At 40.6% G+C, this 26,272-nt stretch overlaps 1 protein-coding gene across 10 annotated transcripts in view; it reads left to right on the forward strand.

Annotated features, from left to right (window-relative positions):
- IDNK (IDNK gluconokinase) overlaps positions 1-26,272 on the forward strand; it is a 61,575-nt gene that overhangs the window by 13,068 nt on the left and 22,235 nt on the right. For 9 of the 10 annotated variants that reach the window (XM_082469918.1, XM_082469920.1, XM_082469924.1 and 6 more), the window contains 2 exons: positions 3,960-4,003; positions 5,891-6,374. In XM_082469918.1, coding sequence (XP_082326044.1) covers positions 3,960-4,003; positions 5,891-6,236 — 390 coding nt within the window. In that variant the 3' untranslated portion in view covers positions 6,237-6,374. Of the gene's footprint in view, positions 1-3,959; positions 4,004-5,890; positions 6,375-26,272 lie in introns of those variants that run through there. The other variant, XM_082469919.1, reaches the window with a different exon arrangement.

The following is a 26,272-nucleotide window of genomic DNA, read 5'->3' on the forward strand; positions in this document are numbered from 1 at the left end:
CCAATATTAGCACACATGCTTTTTAAAAATTTTATTTAATATGAAAAAATTAAATATATGTGTGTGTTTTGTGTGTGAGAGTGTGTATGTGTGTGTGTGTAAAATCCTCTTCTGCTTCCTGACAAGGGTGGTCCTAGTAACTGGAGGGTCTTTAGTTTGCTGAGTACAGAGTGAAGGCCTTGGTGGAATGAACCTTTCACTTACTGAGTATTTAGTTACTCTGAATAAGAAATGGGAAAGCCTGAGCCCAGGGGAGATATTCAGGAACTAAAGGAGCTCACCCAGAGCTGGAGAACTTGAAAGGCTCCTGGTGGAAAAGATTGGGGGCAGGGGCAGGGGGGGCATAGCCAAGGGCTTAACCAAGGTCAGAAGCAAAATGAGAAATTCTCAGGTGCCAGAATCAAAGTGGCAAGATTTAATTAAACCTAAATAACCTCTTCCCCTAAGTTTTGGAAATGCATGTAAGCCAGGAGGCTGGGGACTGAGATTCTGATGCCCCTGTAGAGATGGGAGATGAGGCCTATATGATGCATGGAGCTGGACCTGAAACTAAGTGCGAGGACTTGCATAAAGTATTTAAAGGAAGACTTTATTTGAGTGAGGATTACAAATATCTCCACTCACTAGATTCAAGAAGCAGCAAAGAATCTGGCTGTCTCCCCTGGACCACAGGTGGAAAACCAGAGACTTTCCTACACCCAATTCACTTCATATGACATAGACCAAGTTGAAAAATTAATGTAATACTAGTCTGGAATTGGTGAAACTACCTATGGAAATGTTTCCAAAACTGAGCACTCCTACAAGGGAAAAAAAATCTGAAGGTGCACCTGCAGTCAAAAAGTACAAACTATACAAGTAAATGAACCACTATGAGAGAGAATCAGCAAAAAAGCACAAATGGAATAAGTCATACTCCAAGAAATAGAATCAAATGAAATAATACAACATTGCAAATCAACTATACTTTAATTTTTTTTAAAGGAATCAAATGAAAGATAAGAAACAGAAAATTTATTGATAATGTTTCATTATCAATAGATGGATTAAACAATAAACTAGACACAGCTGAAGAGAGAACTAGTGAATTAGAAGGCAGACTAGAGGATATTACCCAGAGTTTATAAGAGAGCTAGATAACTAGAAAAATATTTGAGAAAAATTAAGAGACTGGTATAATAAAATAAGTTTCTCATAAAGCTAAAAGGAATCCAAGGAGAATAGAATAAGTAGGGGAAAGGCAATATTCAAAGAGATAATAATTAACAATTTCCTTAGACTGAATATATAAAATGAGTCCTGAACAAGATAAATCGTAAAACTGCAAAACATCAAGGACAAAGAGGTTTATTTTCTACCTATAGCTACCAAAGAGAAAATATATGTTCTAAATGATTGCCCAATATAACAAGAGATACTTCTCAACAACAATAGAGCCCTAAAGACAGTAAGTAAGTATTCAAACTGCTGAGGGAAAATAACTGTCAACCAGGAATTCTTTACCAACTGAAATCTTATTTAAAATGAGTAAGAGTAAGAGCGGAAGACATTTTCAGACATACACAAAGACAGAAGGGAAAACTGTCAATTCTTAATCTATGGGAGAATTTAAAACAACTCTCTTGAAAACATCAAAACAGACAAAAGATACACAAAACAGACAAGAAAAATTAGTAAAGATATAGAAGATTTAAACAACAAATATATTGAAAAGCATGAATAAAAAATAAACATTCTTTTCAAGTACATATGGAACATTTATAAATATTGACCATATACTAGACCACATAGTACTAGTGCTGTATGGCACAGTTTGCCACAAATTCCAAAGAGTCAATATCATACCAATCATATCATATCATCACATTTTTTATCATAATGCACAAGAATTAGAAATCAATAATAAAAATTCTCACAAATCATAAAATGGTTGGAAACTGTAGAAATAAGTAAAATTGAAAAATAAAAATTGACATTCATATAAATAATTCATAAGTTAAAAATCATAATGGAAATTATAAGATATTTAGAAATGTATGACAAAAGTGCTATCAACTAAAACTTATGGGATATAGCTGAAAGAGTACTTCGAAGGAAATTTACAGCCTCTGAATGCAGTTTTGGAAAAATAACGAATGAAAATGATGATCTAAGGGTTTAAGTAGAAAAAAAATAATAAAAAGGAAGAATGTAGAAAAGTATAGAAGTGCTGAAATTAATGGAATATAAAACAAAGAAACCATATAGGTGATGAGTGAAACTAATTGTTTGAAAAGATAAAAACAGACAAATCTCTGGCAAGATTGATCAAGGGGGGAAAAAAGCACAATTAAGACTAGGAATGAAAAGAGGCCATGAAAAATCTGATACCAGTGAATTTTAACACTTAGATAAAATTGGACACTTTCATAGAAAAATATAAATTACTGTGGGAAAACAGGCTTGGATGACAGTGATCTGATGGCAGAGCCTGTGCTCAGGGACACAGTCTACTCCCCGCCCCCCCAATGAAAATGTGACCTTGCTGATTCTAAAGTATTTCAGTTACCAAAACTGAATCAAGAATAGAAAAATCTGAATATAACACAATGCTCATTCAAGAAATTGAACCTGTAATCAGAGATCTTTCCTCAAAAAACAAAAGCCCCAGGCACAGAGTTTTTAAGATGAGTTTTAGTCAGCTCAGGCTGCTGTAACAAAATATCATAGATGGGGTGGCTTAAACAATAGACACTTATTTCTCACAGTTCTGGAGGGTGAAGGTCCAAGAGCAAGATGCCAGCATGGTCAGGTTCTTGTTTATTCTGAGCCTGGAGTTTCTCTTCCTGGCTTGTAGATGGCTGCCTTCTTACTGTATCCTCACTGGGTGATTGAGGGGGAGGGCAGTGGAAGGAGAGAAAGAGTACACACTAGCTCACTGGTCTCTTCTCAAAAGGGCACTAATCCCATCATGAGGACCCCACCCTCATGACCTCATCTAAACCTAATTACCTCCAAATATCATCACATTGGGGGATATGAATTTTGGGGAAATAAAAACATTCAGTTCATAACAATAATATTGTATACAAGCTGTTTCAAAGAACAGAAAAAGAGAGAAAGCTGCCCTACTTATTTTATGAGGCTAGTATAACCTTGATACCAAAATTTAACATGGACTATACAAGAAAACAAGTGCAGGTCAGTCTCAATTATATAAATGCAAAAATCCTAAATAAAATGGTAGTAATCAAATGTTTAGGAGCAAGGAATTTTAAAGACACATCATGTTTCTTGAATATGCATCAAAATGATAAAGGATGAGGGCACAGGTAAGGATATGGCTGGGACATATATAAAATCAGACTGTGAGCTGAAAATCATTGAATATGTTTAAAATTTCCATAATAAAAAATTATGTTTTTCTTTAAATGCATTATGGCCAATCAGTATTTACCCTAGGAGGATTCCTTTGTGAAACACTGTAGGGTGTCCTATGTAAACTTCCTCTGCCTTCTCTGGAGAAATACAAAATTCTCACACTGCTTATATCTGAGTAGAGCTTTGCTTTTGGAAGGTTTGAAGAATAGGACCAGGGAGCAGCTGACATACAGGTTTCTGTGAATACCTCTGTGCATTTGAGATCAGAGGCACCTAAAGAATCACACAGTATAATAAAAGATTTATATACATATCAGAACCAGAGAAAATATACTTACAATGGGAAGATTAAGATGGTGGAAGTTACATACTGGTATTTTAGGGCAATTTTTATTATTATGAAAAGAGCCTCTGACACCTGGACCAGGAAAATGTTTCTGTGCTGAACTGCCTGGTGACTTGAGCCCTCAGCCTTGTGCATGGCCTACTCCTCAAAACCACTAAGATCTCTCTGGACCTTAACATTGATGAACATGATTAACTTTCTGTAAAAAAAAAAAAAACCTGGAAAAGCCACTTTGTGTCTGCCTTAATTTCAGGACAGGATTCCATGGCTCTGCAACTTGCATGACATTTTACAAAGGTAAGAGAATATCAGGCCCCAGGTAAGCCAGTGAGTAAAGAAAACCCATCACAAAGTACAGGGGAAAAAAATACACTCTTGAAATCACAACTGACTGCTGATATGGCATCCCAGAAATGAAATGCACTTCTATCAAGTAACCAACAATGATTTTAATCAGCCACAGATGTGTAGGTTAGTTGGGTTCTGGAGTCAAACCTTCTAAACAACTCCACAATTACTAGCTGGGAATTTTGGTCAGCCACTTGGCTTCCATAAACCTGTTTCTTCATCTGAAAATGGGGATAAATATAGTTCCTACTCACAGACTGTTGTGAGGAATTAGTGAGATGAAGCATGGGTAGCACTTAGAACAGTACCTAATATATACAGTAAGTGCTAAAAAAATAATAATGATGTATAGCTATACCTTAGCCACCACTTTTATTGCCTCCTGCTTCAAACTCTGACAACCAGGAAGATCTGGGGTCATTCATAAGTCAACAGATAACTGGCCACCAGGATTGAAGTCTCAAATTGTTCAGCTCTGTAGCATGCCTCTGAGCAAACGAGGTCCTCCCCAACCCATCTGTGGGCCAGACCCCTGGGAATCCTGGTTGGGACATGGAAGATAAAGAAGTGGCAGGGAATAGGTTCTAAATCTTGCTGTCTCAGATGAAGTCGTGTTTTATAAATCTAAAATCATGTGGGTCATATGAAATTAGAGTATACTTATGATTAAAAATCAGTTTACTTTTTTTAGACTGCACAGACATGGCTGGCAGCCCTGTCTTTGCATGGGCTTAGGGGTTTAAGGTGTGGAGTTGAGAACTCCTGCCCACTTGGGTCTCTAACATAAATAGACTTGTCAGAGATCTAACATACTGACCTGTGAAGGAAGCAGAAGTGAAGATCCTCAGGAGAATAGAGATCAGACCTCCAGGCTCAGAATAAACAAGCTCTCACTCATGGCCCTTGGGAAGAGCCAGAAGGCTCAGGTATATAGGTTTGTTGCTGATGACACACTCCATCCACTGGGTCTCCAGTCTACAATGGCCATGAATCAAGGCAGGCCCCTTCAGAATTCTCAGTTCTGAACTGAAATTTCTAAGTACCCAAGCCAGCTTTGACCCTTCACCTCTTTATTCAGTTCCTTCCTGGCCCCAAGATGACTGCCTCTTCTGGCTGGTACATGTAGGTTTAGTGGAAAGGGGGCTCACCCTCATGTATGGTCTTGAACCACACTGGTTCTCCCTTATTGGTGCCTTGTCACTCTACCTCTATTTCTGGCTCAGTTTTTTTTTTTTTTCCTTAGCACATCCCTGGAAACTTCTCACATCCTGCTCACCTTGACCACACAGAGGCTGATGCTCCCTTTTCTCCTGCTTTCTGTAGCTCTGCACTGGTAACTTCCCCAGACTCTTCCAGCATACTGTAGAGTAGGAATGGAGAGAAGCCAGTTGTGAAATTCAAATCCCTGAATACCTGAGGAGAGCCTGAGCTGTGCTGTGTGTGGGGCACAGGTGCCTGCCGGCCGCCACCCATGTCTACAAGTGGTGGCTCAGTCACATCCTACATCCAAGGGGCAGAGCCAATACTTACCAAGCATTTCCTTTGTGCTGAGCACCTTCATAAACTTACTCATCACAGTTCTATGGGCAGGTACTCTGAGTAGCTGCATTTAGCAGATGATGAACTGATGCTCGGGGAGGTAAATATGTTACCCAAGATGCCTCACTAGTGGAAGATCTTTACCTCAAAGCCAGGGCTGCCTGATACTTGGCCACCATTTGTAACACCTTCCACTGTCAGAGAAGTGGGACTCTAGTCCTCAACCTAGACTTGACACCAATTATTTTAAATGTCTTCACTCTAGCATCTTCCCCACACACACTTTTTTTTTAACAGAGATGTAGCCTCTGGACAGCATGTAATTCTTGCCTGTTCAGCTCTGAAGAAAGTATACAGAGACATCTTAATACAAGGAAAAGATGGTGCACGTCTGAAGTGTGATGAGTCAGGAAAGGAAGAAAAGCTGGCTGAAGTGAAGCTCCTTGTGGTCCATCTGACTGGGTCATTCGAGGTCATCTCTGGACGCTTACTCAAAAGAAAAGGGCATTTTATGTCCCCTGAGTTATTGCAGTCCCAGTTTGATACTCTGGAGCCCCCATCAGCTCCAGAAAATTTCATCCAAATCAGTGTGGACAAAAATCTTTCAGAGATAATTGCTACAATTATGGAAACTCTAAAATGAAGTGAGAAGCATTTATATCCGTGGTCCAGAACACAACTGGGCATAACTCTGTCTCCCATCCCAAACCATGTTCCAGTATCTTTGTTGATACTGTATTCTAGATTCTTCTTAAGGTGAATAAACCATAATGTATTGAGATATGCTTGTTTGGATGGATTTTTAGGAATCTGTGATACTCTTGTCATCATGCTCTGGCATATTCAGAGAAAAGGAGAGGAAACTTTGAAAGTGAAGCTTCAATTGAAGTTTAAATTCGTGTGACCCAATCAAATAATCAGAGGAAATTCTATAATCTACGGTGTAAACCATGACTTACTTAGAACACTCTTGATCATGCCTGTACTTGGACAAATAAGTGAAACTTGGCTATCCTTGGCATCCTCTGGAGATCGGTCTCAGGAGCAGAAAAGCATACAAAATTGACCACTCACCAGCAAGTCGTTACACCACACACCTCTTATTTCTCTCTCTCTTTGAGTCATTTCTAGGTAAATAAAAAGCACACGCAGTTCACAGATTAAAAAAAAATTTGCAAAGGTGGAACTTGAGTGAATGAAATGCATGACTCACTGATTCAGTCTGCCCCCACCTCATTTTAGAGACCCCTGTGAGACCAGGCTGTTATCAACCTGCCCACCTTCCTGCTGTAAAAGCTGTCAATGATGGACACTAGGCAGGCTAGGAAGGAATACCAGAGGAGCTGCTATGGCCGAAAACTGAAACAAAACTTTCCAATGGGCAGCTTTATGCCAGTGGCAGCGGGGTTGGGCGAGGCTGTGGGGAGCTTAGGGGCACTGGTGCATTGCTGGCATGCAGCTTACCAGGTACCAGCAGGGAAAGCTGCAATCTGGCCAGCATGGGTTGGGTTTGAGCCCTTCCCTGATGGGGCTCCAGGAAGAAGCTTCCTTATCCCTCTATCCTAACCAGGGCCACAAGACCCAGCCACTTTGCAGGGCCACTGGTTGGTTCTGGCCAAAAAGTGAGTTTTGGAACCAATTACCTGTTTTCTTTCACAAGGATATGCATTTCTTTGTCTCAGGAACCACAAATAGAATATGTGCGTGGGGTGCCAATGGAATGAAAGGGCCCTTCTGGGTGGACGGAACTTGCCTAAGAAAATGTGGAGAGAATGAGGAAGGTGATGGAGGAGTAAGACGTGGAGCTCACCTTCTCCTCACAGATATATCAAAAATACATCTACATGTGGAACAACTCCTACAGAACACCTACTGAACACTGGCAGAAGACCTCAGACTTCCAGAAAGGCAAGAAAATCACATAACTGGGGTCTTGGTTCTGTGGCCAGGGGTTGAGCCTGAGTTTCTGAGGTAGGAAGAGCCGAGAGCAGGATGCTGGACCACCAGAGAACTCCTGGCCCCAGGGAATATCAGTTGGGGAGAGCCCTCCCAGAGGTCTCCATCTCAACACCAAGACCTAGCTCCACTGAACGGCCAGCAAGCTCCAGTGCTGGACACCTCACACTAAAGAACTAGCAAGACAGGAACACAACCCCACCCATTAGCAGAGAGGCTGCCTAAAATCATACTAAGTTCACAGACACCCCAAAACACACCAACTGATGCAGCCTTGCCCATCAGAGGGACAAGATCCAACTCCACCCACCAGAATGCAAGCTCAACTCCCCTCCACAAGGAAGCCTACACAAGCCACTGGACCAACCTCACCCACTGTGAGTGGACTTACCAGAAGCAAGAGGAACTATGACCCTGCAGCCTGCAGCAAGGAGACCCCCAAAAAGTAAGTTAAACAAAATGAGAAGACAGAGAAATATGTTGCAGATGAAGGAGCAAGGTAAAAACCCACAAGACCAAATAAATGAAGAGGAAGTAGGCAATCTACCTGAAAAAGAATTCAGACTAATGATAGTAAAGATGATCCAAAATCTTGGAAATAGAATGAAGAAAATACAAAAAAAAAAAACGTTTAACAAGGACCTAGAAGGACTAAAAAGCAAACAGTAATGAACAACACAATAACTGAAATGAAAAATACTCTAGAAGGAATCAATAGCAGAAAAACTGAGGGAGAAGAACAGATAAGTGTGCTGCAAGATAGACAGAATGGTGGAAATAACTGCTGAGGAGCAGAATGAAGAAAAAAGAATGAAAAGAATTGAGGACAGGGCTTCCCTGGTGGCGCAGTGGTTGGGAAATTGCCTGCCAATGCAGGGGACACAGGTTCGTGCCCTGGTCTGGGAAGATCCCACATGCTGCGGAGCGGCTAGGCCCGTGAGCCACAATTACTGAGCCTGCGCGTCTGGAGCCTGTGCTCCGCAACAAGAGAGGCCGCGATGGTGAGAGGCCCGCGCACCGTGATGAGGAGTGGCCCCCACTTGCCACAACTAGAGAAAGCCCTCGCACAGAAACGAAGACCCAACACCGCCTAAATAAATTAATTAAATAATATTTAAAAAAAAAAAAAAAAAAAAAGAATTGAGGACAGTCTCAGAAACCTCTGGGACAACATTAAATGCACCAACATTAGAATTATAGGGGTCCCAGAAGAAGAAGAGAAAAAGAAAGGGTCTGAGAAAATATTTGAAGAGATTATAGTCAAAACTTCCCTAACATGGGAAAGGAAATAGTCAATCAAGTCCAGGAAGCACAGAGAGTCCCATACAGGAGAAACACACCGAGACACATATTAATCATACTAACAGGAATTAAATTCAAAGAAAAAATATTAATAGCAGCAACAAATAACACACAAGGGAATCCCCATAAGGTTATCAGCTGATTATTCAACAGAAACTCTGCAGGCCAGAAGGCAGTGGAAGGATATATTTAAATTGATGAAAGGGAAAAACCTACAACCAAGATTACTCTACCCAGCAAGGATCTCATTCAGATTTGACGGAGAAATCAAAAGCTTTACAGACAAGCAAAAGCTAAGAGTATTCAGCACCACAAAACCAGCTCTATAACAAACGCTAAAGGAACTTCTCTAAGTGGGAAACACAAGAGAAGAAAAGGACCTACAAAAACAAACCCAAAACAATTAAGAAAATGGTAACAGGTACATACATATCGATAATTACCTTAAATATAAATGGATTAAATGCTCCAACCAAAAGACACAGACTGGCTGAATGGATATAAAAACAAGACCCATATATATGCTGTCTACAAGAGACCCACTTCAGACTTAGGGACACATACAGACTGAAAGTGAGGGGATGGAAAAAGATATTCCATGCAAATGGAAATCAAAAGAAAGCTGGAGTAGCAATACTCCTATCAGATAAAATAGACTTTAAAATAAAGAATGTTACAAGAGACAAGGAAGGGGACTCCCCTGGTGGCGCAGTGGTTAAGAATTCCCTGCCAATGCAGGCAACACAGGTTCAAGCCCTGGTCCAGGAGGATTCCACATGCCACGGAGCAACTAAGCTCGTGTGCCACAACTACTGAGCCTGCGCTCTAGAGCCTGTGAGCCACAACTACTGAGCCCACGTGCCACAACTACTGAAGCCTGTGGGCCTAGAGCCTGTGCTCTGCAACAAGAGAAGCCACTGCAATGAGAAGCCCGCACACCGCAACAAAGAGTAGCCCCCACTCGCCACAACTAGAGAAAAGCCCGTGCAGAGCAACAAAGACCCAACTCAGCCATAAATAAATAAATAAATAAATAAAAATAAAATTATAAATATGCACCCAACATAGGAGCACCTCAATACATAAGGCAAATGCTAACAGCCATAAAAGGGGAAATCGACAGTAACACAATAATAGTGGGGGACTTTAACACCTCACTTACACCAATGGACAGATCATCCAGACAGAAAATTAATAAGGAAACACAGCTTGAAATGACACAGTAGACGAGATAGATTTAACTGATATTTATAGGACATTCCACCCAAAAGTGGCAGAATACACTTTCTTCTCAAGTGCACATGGGACATTCTCCAGGATAGATCATATCTTGGGTCACAAATCAAGCCTCGATAAATTTAAGAAAATTGAAATCATTTCAAGCATCTTTTCCGACCACACGGCTATGAGATTAGAAATCAATTACAGGGAAAAAAACTAAGAAGTACAAACACATGGAGGATAAACAATACACTATTAGGTAACCAAGAGATCACTGAAGAAATCAAAGAGGAAATCAAAAAATAACTAGAGACATATGACAATGAAAACACAACGATCCAAAACCTATGGGATGCAGCAAAAGCAGTTCTAAGAGGGAAGTTTATAGCTACACAAGCCTACCTCAAGAAACAAGAAAAATCTCAAATAAACAATCTAACCTTACACCTAAAGGAACTAGAGATAGAAGAACAAACAAAAGCCAAAGTTAGCAGAAGGAAAGAAATCATAAAGATCAGAGCAGAAATGAAATAAAAACAAAGAAAACAATAGCAAAGATCAATAAAACTAAAAACTAATCAAAATTGATAAACCTTTAGCCAGACTCATCAAGAAAAAGAGGGAGAGGGCTCAAATCAACAAAATTAGAAATGAAAAAGGAGAAGTTACAGTGGACACTGCAGAAATACAAAAGATCATAAGAGACTACTACAAGCAACTATATGCCAATAAATTGGACAACCTGGAAGAAATGGACAAATTCTTAGAAACGTATAACCTTCCAAGACTGAACCGGGAAGAAATAGAAAATACAATTACCAATCACATGTAATGAAATTGAAACTGTAATTTAAAATCTTCCAACAAACAGAAGTCCAGGACCAGATGGCTTCACAGGCAAATTCTATCAAACATTTACAGAAGAGCTAACACCCATCCTTCTCGAACTCTTCCAAAAAATTGCAGAGGAAGGAACACTCCCAAGCTCATTCCACAAGGCCACCATCACCCTGATACCAAAACCAGACACAGATATCACAAAAAAACAGAACTACAGACCAATATCACTGATGAACATACATGCAAAAATCCTCAACAAAATACTAGCAAACAGAATCCAAAAACGCATTAGAAGGATGACACAGCACTATCAAGTGGGATTTATCCCAGGGATGCAAGGATTCTTTAATATACACAAATCAATCAGTGTGATACACCATGTTAACAAATTAAAGAATAAAAAATCATATGATCATCTCAATAGATGCAGAAAAAGCTTTTGAGAAAATTCAACACCCATTTATAAGAAAAGCTCTCCAGAAAGTGGGCATAGGGGAACCTAACTCAACATAATAAAGGCCATATATGAAAAACCCACAGCAAACATTTGGGTTTGCTGTGGCCATATATGAGAAACCCACAGCAAACATTTCACTCTCAATGGTGAAAAACTGAAAGCAATTCCTCTAAGATCAGGAAGAAGACAAGGATGTCCACTCTCACCACTATTACTCAACATAGTTTTGGAAGTCCTAGCCACAACAATCAGAGAAGAAAAAGAAATAAAAAGAATACAAATTGGAAAAGAAGTAAAACTGTCACTGTTTGTAGACGACATCATACCATACATAAAAAATCCTAAGGATGCCTCCAGAAAACTACTAGAGCTAAATCAATGAATTTGGTAAAGTTTCAAGGTACAAAATTAATGCACAGAAATCTCTTGCATTCCTATACACTAACAATGAAAAAACTGAAAGAGAAATTAAGGAAACAATCCCATTCACCATTGCAACAAAAAGAATAAAATACCTAGGAATAAACCTACCTAAGGAGGAACCTACCTACCTACAAGACACTGATGAAAGAAATCAAAGATGACACAAAAAGATGAAGAGATATACCATGTTCTTGGATTGGAAGAATCAATATTGTGAAAATGACTATACTACCTAAAGCAATCTACAGATTCAATGCAATCCCTATCAAATTACCCTTGGCATTTTTCACAGAACTAGAACAAAAAATCTTAAAATTTGTATGGAGACACAAAAGACCCCAAATAGCCAAAGCAATCTTGAAAAAGAAAAATGGAACTGGAAGAAGTCAGGCTCCCTGACTTCACACTATACTACAAAACTACAGTAATCAAGACAATATGGTACTGGCACAAAAACAGAAATACAGATCAGTGGTACAGGATAGAAGGCCCAGAGTTAAACCCACACATCTATGGTCACCTTATCTTTGATAAAGAAGGCAAGAATATACAATGGAGAAAAGACAGCCTCTTCAATAAATGGTGCTGGGAAAACTGGACAGCTACATGTAAAAGAATGAAAGTAGAACACTCCCTAACACCATACACAAAAATAAACTCAAAATGGATTAAAGACATAAATGTAAGACTGGACACTATAAAACTCTTAGAGGAAAACACAGGAAAAACACTCTTTGATGTAAATCACAGCAAGATCTTGACCCACCTTCTAGAGTAATGAAAATAAAAATAAACAAATGGGACCTAATGAAACTTAAAAGCTTTTGCACAGCAAAGGAAACCATAAGACTAAAAGTCAACCCTCAGAATGGAAGAAAATATTTGCAAACAAAGCAATGGACAAGGGATTAATCTCCAAAATATACAAACAGCTCACGGAGCTCAGTATCAAAAAAACAAACAACCCAGTCAAAAAATGGGCCAAAGACCTAAATAGACATTTCTCCAAAGAAGACATACAGATGGCCAACAAACACATGAAAAGCTGCTCAACATCACTAATTATTAGAGAAATGCAAATCAAAACTACAGTGAGGTATCACCTCACACCGGTCAGAATGGCCATCTTCAAAAAATCTACAAACAATAAATGCAGGAGTGGGTGTGAAGAAAAGAGAACCCTCTTGCACTGTTGGTGGGGATGTAAACTGATACAGCCACTACTGAGAACAGTATGGAGGTTCCTTAAAAAACTATAAGTAGACTTACCATATGACCCAGCAATCCCACTACTGGGCATATACCCGAGAAAACCATAATTCAAAAAGACACATGCACCCCAGTGTTCACTGCAGCACTATTTACAATAGCCAGGTCATGGAAGCAACCTAAATATCCATTGACAGATGAATGGATAAAGATGTGGTACATATATACAATGGAATATTACTCAGCCATAAAAAGGAACGAAATTGGGTCATTTGTAGAGACGTGGATGGACCTAGAGACTGTCATACAGAGTGAAGTAAGTCAGAAAGAGAAAAACAGATATTGTATATTAATGCATATATGTGAAATCTAGAAAAATGGTACAGATGAACCGATTTGCAAGGCAGAAATAGAGACACAGACGTAGAGAACAAACGTATGGACACCAATGGGGGGAAGAAGGGGGTGGGATGAATTGGGAGATTGGGATTGACATATATACGCTAATATGTGTGAAATAGATAACTAATGAGAACCTGCTGTATATCATAGGGAACTCTACTTAATGCTCTGTGGTGACCTAAATGGGAAGGAAATCCAAAAAAAGAGGGGATATATGTATACATAGCTGATTCACTTCACTGTACAGCAGAAACACAACCTTGTAAAGCAACTATACCCAATTAAAAAAAAAATGTGGAGTCCTGGATTTTTGTCGCTGCCGGACTATTTGGGGCACCTCCTGCCTGGCTTTGGTTTACATCAACATTCATATTCAGGATCTAGGCCCTTAAGTTGTCCAGGTAATATACTCTGGCTGGACGAGAGTCACCCCTAGCTGTAGAGAAAGGACTCAGTCATTTCAGTGTACTCAGTGAGTAAGTACTGGGTACTGTGATGGGCACTCTGGAGGGTTTGAGGACCCGCAACACAAAGCTCTGGCTCTCAGGGGGCCTAAGTTGGGGTGGAAAGATAGGGCATCTCATATCCTCTGGTACCAGCTAGAGTTCTCAGTGAAGGCAGTTCTTCACAAGAATTAATTTTCAAATATCCTGCTGGACTTTCATGTAGGACCAAATGAAAAAGAGTGTTTATAATTATAGGAGCATTGACTCTAACTCTATTTTATACATAAATAAAAGCTTTGTGGGGTTTTTTTGCAGTTTTAATATACACTGGAATTTCCAAGAATGCAATAAAGGGACAATTGGATTCTATTTTATTTTTAACTTTACCAAGAATTGTTTACCATTTCAGAAAATCACAGTGAACTTCTGTCAAATACAACAACCTACATCCACCTGCATTTGTAATTTTTCTTTCTCAGTGATCCGATGGCAAAGCATCAAACTAACTCTATTGTGCTCATCTAGTGTAGCCACGTCCAAGCATCACATATTGAAACCCATCAGTTTATTACATGTTACTTTCCTTTTTTTCTCCTTTCAGAGTTAAAGTATCATATTATTTGCTTAGGTAAGTTTTATTCGGAGTTAATTTCACTTCATGATGGTAAAGGGGGCATTAGAAAATAGTTATTTAAAAAACAAACAGGAAAAGGAGTCTGGTGGGGCTGAGAATCAGGGCTCTAATCTTCCCAAGAATGGCCGCAGGGAGGCCGAGGTGTGGACCGGTACTGCCCTCTGGTGGCCGTGGGGGACATAGCAAGCACAAACTGCTCTCCCACCCCTGAGAATCCCTCTGTCACTGAGGGTCAGTTCCTGGGTCAGGGGCGGTGGAATGCTGCTCACCCAGCCCTGACCACACCCCTGCCCAGCCACTATGACCTGGGAGGAAGGGGCAGGCGGGAAAACGTTTGCAGTGGTTCAAAAACAGAAGCCAACCAAAGAGTTCATCAGTCCTGCAGATACCACTTACCACCCCCTCTGGCAGCACTCCCTCCACTTTGCCTCTCTCCGTTCCCCACCACTGGAGGAAGTTCAGGTTAAACATTTTCCTCTCCTATAAAATGGGGTCACCACCTGCCTCATAAGGTTGTAGGAAATGATATAACACATGTGATATAACACATGCAAAGTGCTGAGGCCAAAACCATGGAAAATGGAAAATCCATGCCTTATCTAAAAACGGCAGCCACTACTCATTGCCAGATGATGAGGAACACCTGAATTAAACAAGTTGGGTTTATTGCTCACAGCATAAGGGAGAACACACACCTTCAGAATCGTGAGGGGAAATCTCTGTAGGATGCTACAAAGGACTTGTGATTTGGACAAGTTAGGTGATTTGGGGGAGGGTTCAAAGAAGCAGGGCTCTCTCTAAATGGATGCTGTGAGGAAGTGCTGGATGATTGGCTATCTCAGTAATGTGAGAGGCATGAAGTGAGGCTAAAACTATCATTCTTAAAGAAGTACATTAGCCAGGACAGGGAGACAGAATATTTAGTCTTTTTTTTTCTGGGCCATGCCATGCGGCTTGTGGGATCTTAGTTCCCCGGCCAGGGATTGAACCCAGGCCCTTGACAGTGAAAAGCGCGGAGTGCTAACCACTGGACCGCCAAGGAATTCCCAATATTTGGTCATTTTTGTGGTTTGGACAATGTTCATGTTTTTCTCTGCGTTCAGGCAGAATTACAGAATGGTCTTTTGTCTTGACCATGGTCACGGAGCAGTACTGTAGGTGTTCTGTGAAATTGTCTATTTTTAGCAGGACAGAGAGGCCTACCTTTTAGTACTAGGCCAGCTCCTGGATGACAGGCACTGCTTTTCCTTCATCATCAGAGATCCTTGTCATTAAGGTTTTTTAGGCCTTGATTTGAAATAGTTGAGGACATATCATTTATAACATTTATCTTTACAATAAGCAAAGAGCTTAGAGGGTTTAACTTGAACTTCCCTTCTCAAGAAATGAGAACTTGGTAGGTTTTCCACCTTCAGTAAGGGCAAGATTGTGGTAGTTGGTTATACCCTGAGGTCAGAGGGTTGAATGACAGGGAACTAGTGGATTAATCTCCCAGGACACATACCTTCCCCTTCCATAACTAGGGCTCCAGTGGTTAGGGTATGCAGAGCTGGAAGACCTTGAGAAGTTCTCTCATCCCACCTAGCAGACACATTTGTCCAGGGAACACCCAGGGCCTCTAAAAATGTCTGTCCCCGATTTAGCATGTATCAATATTTCATTCCTTTCTATTGCTAAATAGTATTCTCATTGTATGTATATACCACATTTTATTTATCCATTCATCAGTTCATAGATATTTGGGTCAAATGCTAACTAACTCCATGGTTTAACCTTTTAAGAAACGGAACTCTTTTCCAAGTAGTAGCTGCACCATTTTACATTCTCACCAGCAATCCTAGTCAACATATGTTATTCTCTGTCTTCGTGATTATAGCCATCCTAATGGGATATGAAGTGGCATCTCATTGAAGTTTTGATTTGCATGTCACTAATCTTTTCATGTGCTTATTGGCCATTTGCTTATCTTCTTTGCAGAGATGTCTGTTCTAATCCTTTGTCCATTTTTTAATTGGATTGTCTTTTTTATTGAGTTTTAAGAGTTCTTTCTATAACCTGGATACTAGATTCTTATCAAATATACGATCTGCAAATATTTTCACCCATTCCGTGGGTTGTCTTTTTCACTTGATCAACTTTTTCTAACCTTAATTAAAAAAAAACTTTATTGCTAAAAATGCTAACCATCATCTGAGCCCTCAGCGAGCTGTAATCTTTTTGCAGTAGTAACATCACAGATCACTGATCACCAGAACACATATAATAATAATGGAAAAGTTTGAGATATTGTGAGGATTAGCAAAATGTGACACAGAGACATGAAGGGAACAAATGCTGTTGGAAAAACGACCTTGATGGACTTGACGCAGGGTTGCCACAAACCTTCAATTTGTTAAAAAAAAAAAAAAAAAAAGCAATAAAGTGAAGCACAATAAAACGAGGTCTGCCTGCACTGCACAGCAACCGTGAACCATGTGGCAGGCAGTGGAGCTCCAAGTGGGGACAGTGCTCATCCCTTGCCCTCAAGTCTCTTGGGGGAGGTGGCACAGGGCTGCTATATAGGATGTAGGTGCTGACTCAAGGGACAGAACATGCAGCGGGACCCGAGCGGGGGACACCTCACAAGGAGATGAGAGGTGACCAGGGAAGGTTGCCCAGAGACGCTGACCCTGAAGCTGATTCTTAAAGAATGAGTCAGAGTTTGCCAGACACAAAAGAGTCAAGTGGAAACAAAGAGTCGTGATGTGTCCAAGAAGTGGCCTGTAAGTAGTTTAATGAGCCTGCGACACAGCGTGTATGCGGGGGCTTCTGGGAAGTGAGGGAGCTGGGGCCGGATTAACGAATTGCTTGGACATCAGGTCAAGAAGTCTGGATTTCATCCTGTAGACAATGGGAAGTGAGTGAAAGATCGTCCTTAGGGAAGCGATGTGATCAAATGTGCATTTTAGGCAAGTCCAATGAGAAGTGTTTGAGTTTCACCTTATAAAAAGCTTCTAGGGGCTTCCTTGGTGGCGCAGTGGTTGAGAATCTGCCTGCCAATGCAGGGGACATGGGTTCGAGCCCTGGTCTGGGAAGATCCCACATGCTGCGTAGCGACTGGGCCCGTGAGCCACAATTGCTGAGCCTGCGCGTCTGGAGCCTGTGCTCCGCAACAAGAGAGGCCGCGATAGTGAGAGGCCCGCGCACTGCGATGAAGAGTGGCCCCCACTTGCTGCAACTAGAGAAAGCCCTCGCACAGAAACGAAGACCCAACACAGCCATAAATAAATAAATTAATTAATTTAAAAAAAAAAAAAAAAAAAAAAGCTTCTAGATGCCCTTCACACTTACATAGCTGCCATGTATTAATCCCCTACTGTGTGCCTAGGCATGCCCAAATATCTTTTTTTTTTCCCCTGTACTCTTTATCCCTTTCTCTCTACTGGCTCTTAGTCTGCCTCATCCCATGCCAAGTTTGTAAACAATGTTATAAATAAAATAATGCTACTAAGACATTAAGGTGAGAATATTGCCATCGCTGTAGTGACGCCAGGCAAGCTTGGAAAGAGCCGTTTCAGTTGAGGGACAGGAGCAGTGGTCAGGAATTGACTGGCACGTCAGGAAGGTGAAATGGGGGATAGAGATGCTCTGTCTGGGAACCTTACAGTGAAAGGAAGGAGTTAAGCACAGAAGGTTGTAAGAAGTGTGTGATCTCCAAGGGAGCCTGGGAGGAGAGAGCCTGAAGGCACGAGAAAGTTGGTGCGTGGATTTGTTTCAAGAGGGGAAAGAGGAGGTAGAGGAGGGATGGATGGAAAGGTCTTTTCCACTGTCAATGGAGGATGACGGAAGGCTGAACGTAGATTGTCTGTGGCGTGTGGGAAGTTGGGGAAGGCTTACTTTCCTGCCTGCCTTCGATTTTTCCAGTGAAGATCTACTGAGAATGGAGAAGAGGCTGGTGAGAAAGGAATCTGAAGGGAATGGGCAAGGTTTGAAGGAGTGTTTGTGTGGGAAGGAGTGGGACATGTTGAGAAGGATGATCACCAACGCCCTGTGGGAGCCCAGCGAGGTTGGGGACCACAGGCAGGATGGGGCCCCACAGAGCGAGGCTGGGAAACTTCCTTCAGCATCATCAGCAGACCAGCGTGGGAACAGAGAAGGTCTGAGTGGAGGCTGAGGTTTGGTTGTGTGGGTCAGAGGAGATGAAGGGTGTGAGAAAAGTATGGGGACGTGACAGATAACAGCATACAGTCCGTTTAGGAAGAGATGCTTAACAGGGAGGGGACTGGAAGACAAGAGATCGTCAGAGGAGGCGACTGTGAGAACTGAAAGGTTGTGATCAGAAGTGAGGACGTAAGAAAGCTGACCATTTCAGACCCAGAGCAACAAACAGGTGGGCTCAAATCCAAGGGATGGCTGTTAATGTGGGTAGAGAGCTGACTTGATCAACTTTTAAGCACAAAAATTTTTAAGTTTGATGAAGTCCAACTTATTTATCATTGGCTGCTTGTACTTTTGGTGTCGTATCTAAGAAACCACTGCCTAGACCAAGGTCATAAAGATTCACACTACGTTTTCTTCTAGCTTCTAAGAGTTTTACAGTTTTAGCTAACTTTTATGTCTTAGAAACATTCAGAGTTAGTTTTTCAATCAGAATATGCAATGTAATAAGATCCCAGGTGATCTCTATGCACAATGAAGGTGAGGAGCATTGCTTTAAATTACTAATAAATTCCTTTTTTTTTTTTTGCTGGAGCATATGGTAGTTTTTTAAATTTTTTTTGAATTTTTGAATTTTATTTTTTTATACAGCAGGTTCTTACTAGTCATCAGTTTATACACATCATGTATACATGTCAATCCCAATCGCCCAATTCATCACACCACCACCCCCACCTAATAAATTCTTATTTCCTTTAAATCAGTGGTTCCAAGCCTGGCCTTACAATCACTTCAGAAGCTTTTAAAAATGCCTGAGCCTTACAGATATAACAATTCCACTTAGTCTGGGGTGGGCTTATTTCTTAATCTTTTTAGTTGACTCTGATGTGAAGCCAAGGTTGAGAACTACCACCTCCTCTTTGCAGATTAACATCTTATGCATCCCTCAACTATCTCCTCAATTTCTTGAGGATGTCCACTAAGCTATCTCCATCCACATGCCTCACTATCTAATCAATGTTTCGTGTCTTTCTCACTTGAAAAGAAATCCTTAATGAACACATACTTTCTGTATAGATTTCACCCACATGCCATTGCCAGGCTGGTTTGCACCCACTGCCTGCTTTACATCTGATGCTGGGACCTACAACAGTGCCACATTAAGACTGGGATCAGTGTTCACAGTCTGTACATAAGACAAGTTTAGTGCCTGAATATGACACATATCACACTTCGATCAAGAGACTACAAGATGGAGGTCATATTGGGTGATAGTGGAAATAGGGATGAGAAGAGGAAATGAAGAACCTCTGAGACTGTTTTGGGAAAACCAAGACTGGCCAAGAGTATGGTCTACAGCCGGCTACATTTTAACATCTAGCCATCATGTTCTCTTTGAGGCATTATTCATCCTTTTTTTTTCTTGAAAGATCGGGATGAAAATGAGTAAAAAAAACACTCCTATATTCTCTTTGCAAATCCAGAACCACAGGACCAATTCAAATGGATCAATGATCTGTACATAAGAGCTAAATCCATAAAATTCTTGGAAGAAAACAGGGGAAAAATCTTTATGACCTTGGATTTGGCAATGAATTCTTAAATATGGCACCAAAACCACAAGCAACAGAAGAAAAAAACAGACAAATTTGACTTCATCAAAATGTAAAACTTTTGTGCAAAGAACATTTTTGTGCACAGAAAGTGAAAAAACAACCTGCAACTGAAAGGGTTTAATATCTAGCATATATAAAGAAGTCCTACAACTCAACAATATTTTCAAAAGGCAAAGGACTTGAAAAGACCTTTCTCCAAAGAAGACATACAAACAGCCAATAAGTCACAAGAAAAGATGCTCATCATCAAGTCATTAAGGAAATGCAAATCAAAACCACAATGGGGGACTTCCCTGGTGGCGCAGTGGTTAAGAATCCGCCTGCCAATGCGGGGGACAAGGGTTCAAGCCCTGGTCCGGGAAGTTCCCACATGCCACAGAGCAATGAAGCCTGTGCACCACAACTACTGAGCCTGCGCTCTAGAGCCCGCGAGCCACAATTACTGAGTCCTCGTGCCCCAACTACTGAAGCCCGCGCGCCTAGAGCCCGTGCTCCGCAACAAGAGAAGCCACCGCAATGAGAAGCCTACGCACTGCAACAAAGAGTAGCCCCCGCTCACCGCAACTGGAGAAAGCACACACGCAGCAAGGAAGACCCAACGCAGCCAAAAATAAATAAATAAAATTAATTAATTAATTAAAAAACAAAAAAAACCCACAATGGGATAACCATCCAACACTTAGTAGGATGGCTGAAATTTAAAACCAAGAAAAGCAGAAAATGAGAAGTGCTGCCAAGGAGACAGAGAAAATTGGAACCCATACCTTGCTGATGGGAATGTAAAATGGTTCAGCTGTTGTGGAAAACAGGCAGTTCATCAAAAAGTTAAAAATATTTATAATTACCATATGACCCAACAATTCCACTCTAGGTATATATCCAAATGAATTAAAAACAGACTCAAACAAATACTAATGTTATAGCATTATTCATAGTATCTAAATGATGTTGTGTCCATCAACACGTGAGTGAATAAAATGTGGTATGTCCATACAATAGAATATTATTCAGCCACGAAAGGGAACGAAGTGTTGATACATGCTACAACATGAAATGAACCCTGAAAACATGGTAAGAAGCCTGACACAAAAGGCCACATAGAGGGACACCTCGTTTTATCGTGCTTTACTGCACTTCGAAAATACATTTTTTTACAAAATGAAGATTTGTGGCAACCCTGTGTTGAGCAAGTCTTCCAGGACCATTTTTCAAAAAGCATTTGTTCACTTCATATCTCTGTGTCACATTTTGGTTAATTCTTGAAATATTTCAAATTTGTTCAGTATTACTATATTTGTATGGTGATCTGTGATCAGTGGTCTTTGATGTTACTCTTATAACTGCAGATGTGGTGGAAATAGCAAGAGTACTAGAATTAGAAGTGGAGCCTGAAGATGTGACTGAATGAATGGCTACAAACTCCTGATAAAACTTTAACAAATAAGTAGTTGCTTTTTATGGATGAGCAAAGAAAGTGATTTCTTGAGATGAAATCTATGTAGTCCTGGTGAAGAATCTGTGAATATTGTTGAAATGACAATAAAGGGTTTAGAATATCACATATTATATTAACTAATATAAAGCAGTGGCAGGGTTTGAGAGGACTGATTCCAATTTTGAAAGAAGTTCAACTGTGGGTAAAAATGCTATCAAACAGCACTGCATGCTACCAAAAAAGCACTTGTGAAAGGAAGAGTCAATCAATGGGGCAAACTTTATTGTTGTCTTATTTTAAGAAACTTCCACAGCCACCCCACAACCTTCAGCAGCCACCACCCTAATCAGTCAGCAGCCACAAACATCGAGACAAGACCCTCCACCATAAAAAAAGATTACGACTCACTGAAGGTGCAGATGATGGTTAGCATTTTTTAGCAATATCTTAATTAAGGTATATACATTGTTTTTTAGACATAATACTAGTGCACACTAATTAACAGACTACAGTATAGTGTAAGCATGACTTTTATATGCACTGGAAAACCAAACACTGTGTGACTCGCTTTATTGTGATATTAGCTTTATTAAAGTGGTCTGGAACTGAACCCACACTATCTCCAAGTATGCCTGTATTATATAATTACATTTATATGAAACATCCAAAATAGGTAAATGCACAGATGACAGAAAGCAGACTAGTGGTTGCCCGGGGCTGGGGTAAGGGGGGAATGGTGAGTGACTGCTTAATGGCTATAGGGTTTCCTCTTGGGGTGATGAAGAAGTTCTGGATGATTGTGATAGTTGCACAACACTGTGAATGTATTTAAATACCACTGAACTATACATTTTTAAATGGTTACAATAGTAAATTTTGTTGTATTTTTTGGCAAAAATGAAAACCACAGGTCTTTCCCCACAGGAAGCGCTTTCTCACTAACTTTATTACCATATGTGCTAAGATAGCCGACTAGAATGCATGCTTCCTTTGGACAGACTTTCCCGAAGAACAGGGGCTCGGTCAAGTGTACCTCGTTCCTTCTACAGTATTCAATAAGCAGTTAAGTCACTACTTCTCCCTTGGAAAAGAGTGAATACTGAAGAACAAAAATGTGTTCCTCTAATAGTTTTCCCCTTCTGGGATCACAGTGTATGGTAGATTAAGATGATCACAAATTCTGTGACATTCTACCCATCAAGAAGTTGGGCCTATGAACCTTAAATCTGGGCAAGTTAAGACTGCTTGGCCAGTAGAATACAGGAGAAATGACACTGGGCCAGTTTGGGGGCCAGACCTTAAAAAACTGACAACTTTCGTTTTTCTTGAAATACTGCTCTTGAAACCTATCCACCATGTTGTGAGGAAGCACAAGTAGCCCTTGTAGTAAGGCCCAGATGGAGAGGAACTGAGACCCCAACTGTACTCCCAGATGAAAGTAGTAGTAATTAAACAGCTATGTGAATAAGCCTTCTTGAAAGTAAATTCTCCAGACCCAGTCAAGTTGCTCCAGCAGTATTCACCAATCCTTGCCAAACTGCTCATTCATGAATAGAATTAGTGACTGATTTTTGTTCTAAGCCCCTAAGCTGTGGGGTAGTTTTTTATGAAGCATTAGATAACCACAACACAGTGGAAATTTCCTTCCCTCTCTAGAAAGTATAAGGAGTGGAGAATGGGTCTATGAATAGCTTTAAAAAAATCTAGCTTGAATATACAGCAACTACTATACATCCCACTAAAGAATCAGACCCCACATTCAGCTTCGGTCTTTTGAGGGAAATTATACTGGGAGCTCCTATATGTGCCTAGTTCTGTTCTAAGCATAGAGTGGTAAGCAAGAGACTGGGTTGTGGATCTGGGACAGGTTACATTATAATTAAGGAGTCTGAGGCACAAATGGTAACATGTATAAACTGGAATTACAAACTGAGAATGTACTTCATCACCATCTCAGCTCTGGAAAAAATCTCAACCTTATTTCTATTCAGTCTCACCAAAGCAAAGATGTTGGGAGGGGGCTGCTTTTCCGCCATTTCCTTGACCACAAAAAGTTCAGATGGGCCTGGAAGGTACCACTCCTACTGACAAGGAAAAGCAGCTGGCTACCTAGCTGAGGAAAACGATGGCTTGAAAGACAAAGAAACCCTCTCCCACACACTTTAGCCCATATAGCAAATGTGTCTGCCTGCTTATCTGGATCTATCTATCAAACCTATTCTGGGGATCAACGGTGGTGGTAACTCCTGTTTGTAGTTTTTGGTAGAAAACAATTATTCCATACTCTCCTCCAAAAACAAGCCCCCACTACACACACACACACACACACACACACACACACACACACACACACACACAACCAGTACTTCCCATCTTAAAAGAACACAAAGGGCCAACTTCCTCTATACCGCCACCACTCGCCTCACCACAGCTACTGCCCCCATTTCTCTGATTCTCTTTACTTCAAAATTCTGTGTGTCCTGATATTTTCTAGGTTCACTCTCACCAGAATTTTACGCTAATCACCCTTAAAAACCCTGTCATAGTCATAAAGGTCCTTCCCTTTACTAAATCCATAGGTTAATATTCAATCCATGATGAGTACTTGAAGCAACAGCATTTAACACACTTCATTTACCATCCTTCTCCTCGTGAAAAAGTTTCTCCACTTGCTTTCAGCCTACCTGCCTGTTCATGTCCTTTTCTGGTTTCCTATCATTCTCTCTGAACTGGAAGTTAAGAGTAAACCAGGACTCAAATCTTCCCAAAGTATGTTTATAAACAATCTCTAAAATTCATCTAGTCAGGATTTCTCAGCCTTGGCACTATTAACATTTTTGGACCAGATATATATCTTTGTTGTGGGAGGCTGCTCTGTGCATCAGAGAATGTTCAGTGGCATCCCTGACCTCTACTCACTAGAGCCAATAGCAGCCTCAATCATGATGTCAAAAAGGTGTCTCCAGACATTGCCAAAAGCCCCCCTGGGGGGCAAAGTCCCTTCTGGTTGAGAACCACTGACCTAGTTCCTTGGCTTTAAATATTATCTATATACACACTGGCAGCTGTATAACCTGTCTGTAGCCTGAACCTCTCCTCCAACTGCCTTCTCATTATCTCCAATTATATATCTAACCAAGTACATCTCAACACATCAAAACTAGACTTACACTCCTCCCCATATGTACCTTGCTCACCTTGCTTGACATCTCTCTTGTTCTTAACCTCACACTTTTATCCATCAGTAAAACCTACTGGCTCTGCCTTCAAAACATACCCCAAATCTGACTACTACTTCTTACTATCTCCATTGCTACCAATCCAGCCCAAGCTGGTATTATCTCTGAGATATTACCTCTTACCAGTCTCTCAGCTTCCACCCTGGTTCCCCTAGTCCAATGGTTTTCACCTGGGAACTTGTTAGAAATGCAAATTCTCCTCCAACCCTAGGGCTAGTAAATCAGAAACTCTGGGGATGGGACACAAAAATTGGAGTATTAAGCCCTCCACATCAAACACCTGCACCACTTACCTGTCCCCGTCTCACCACAGTCCCTTCACCACTTTCTCCCTAGCTCACCTTGCCAGTCACACCAAACTCCCTGTATTCTACAAACACACTCAGAACATTCACATTACAGGGTATTCTCATTAGTTGCCCCTCTTCCTGAAAAGCTGTTCACCCTCCCACATATTCCTCAAGTCTCTACTTAAATGTCACCTTCTCAATGAGACCTTTTCTGACTACCCTATACAAAATAAAATCCCTGCGTCCTGAACTAATACTCCACTTAATTTTTCACCAAAGCACTTGCCACTACCTAACAGGGCCATGTATGTGTTTTGTTTACCGTCTCCCTACATTCTACTATCTAAACCCCATATGGACAGACTTTATTTACTGCTATACACTTTGAGCAACTAGAAAAGAACCTGTTACTCAACAGATGTTCAATAAATGTTCACTTTCTGAGTCAATGGTTGCCTATGGTTGATGAGAGGAAAGATACAAAGAAGTTGAAGAGAAACACGTACTGTTACCTAAGTAACTAACTGCCAAGAAAATTTCAGAGCAGAAAACCAAACAAAAATCCCCCAAACTGTAAATGAATGAGAGGGACAGAATGCAGCAGTTGACAGTTCAGAGTATATCAACTGGTTAGCAAAGTCTAGGAAGACTACAAAACTGATCCCAGAGGGCACAGTAGACTTTATATAAGCCAAAGAAGACAGATGAAATTCCAGAGAAGAGAATACCATGTGCATTTACTAACTATAGTTTTCCCCAAGTGTGTTCACTGGCTATAGCGTTACCTTAAAGAATAGTTAAGTAAAAAGGACAGCAGAGGATAGGACAAAGCTGTATTAAACAGGTTTCTTTAATGCAGGACTTCTTGTTGACTTAACATGTTTAATGTTAATAGAGTATGCAGTATTTCCCTGCCTTAACAACATAACCTTTTTTGTTTTGCACAAGGACAAAGACATGTGCCCTAGATTCACTTTTATCACTAATGTTAGTGACATTCTTATCTGTCCTAATTTGTTGTAACTTGCCTATTAAATTAACATAGTAATAATGTCTCCCCAAACAAAAAACT

The sequence above is a fragment of the Balaenoptera physalus genome, assembly GCF_965194825.1.
Source record: "Balaenoptera physalus genome assembly, chromosome: 7".
NCBI lineage: Eukaryota > Metazoa > Chordata > Mammalia > Artiodactyla > Balaenopteridae > Balaenoptera > Balaenoptera physalus.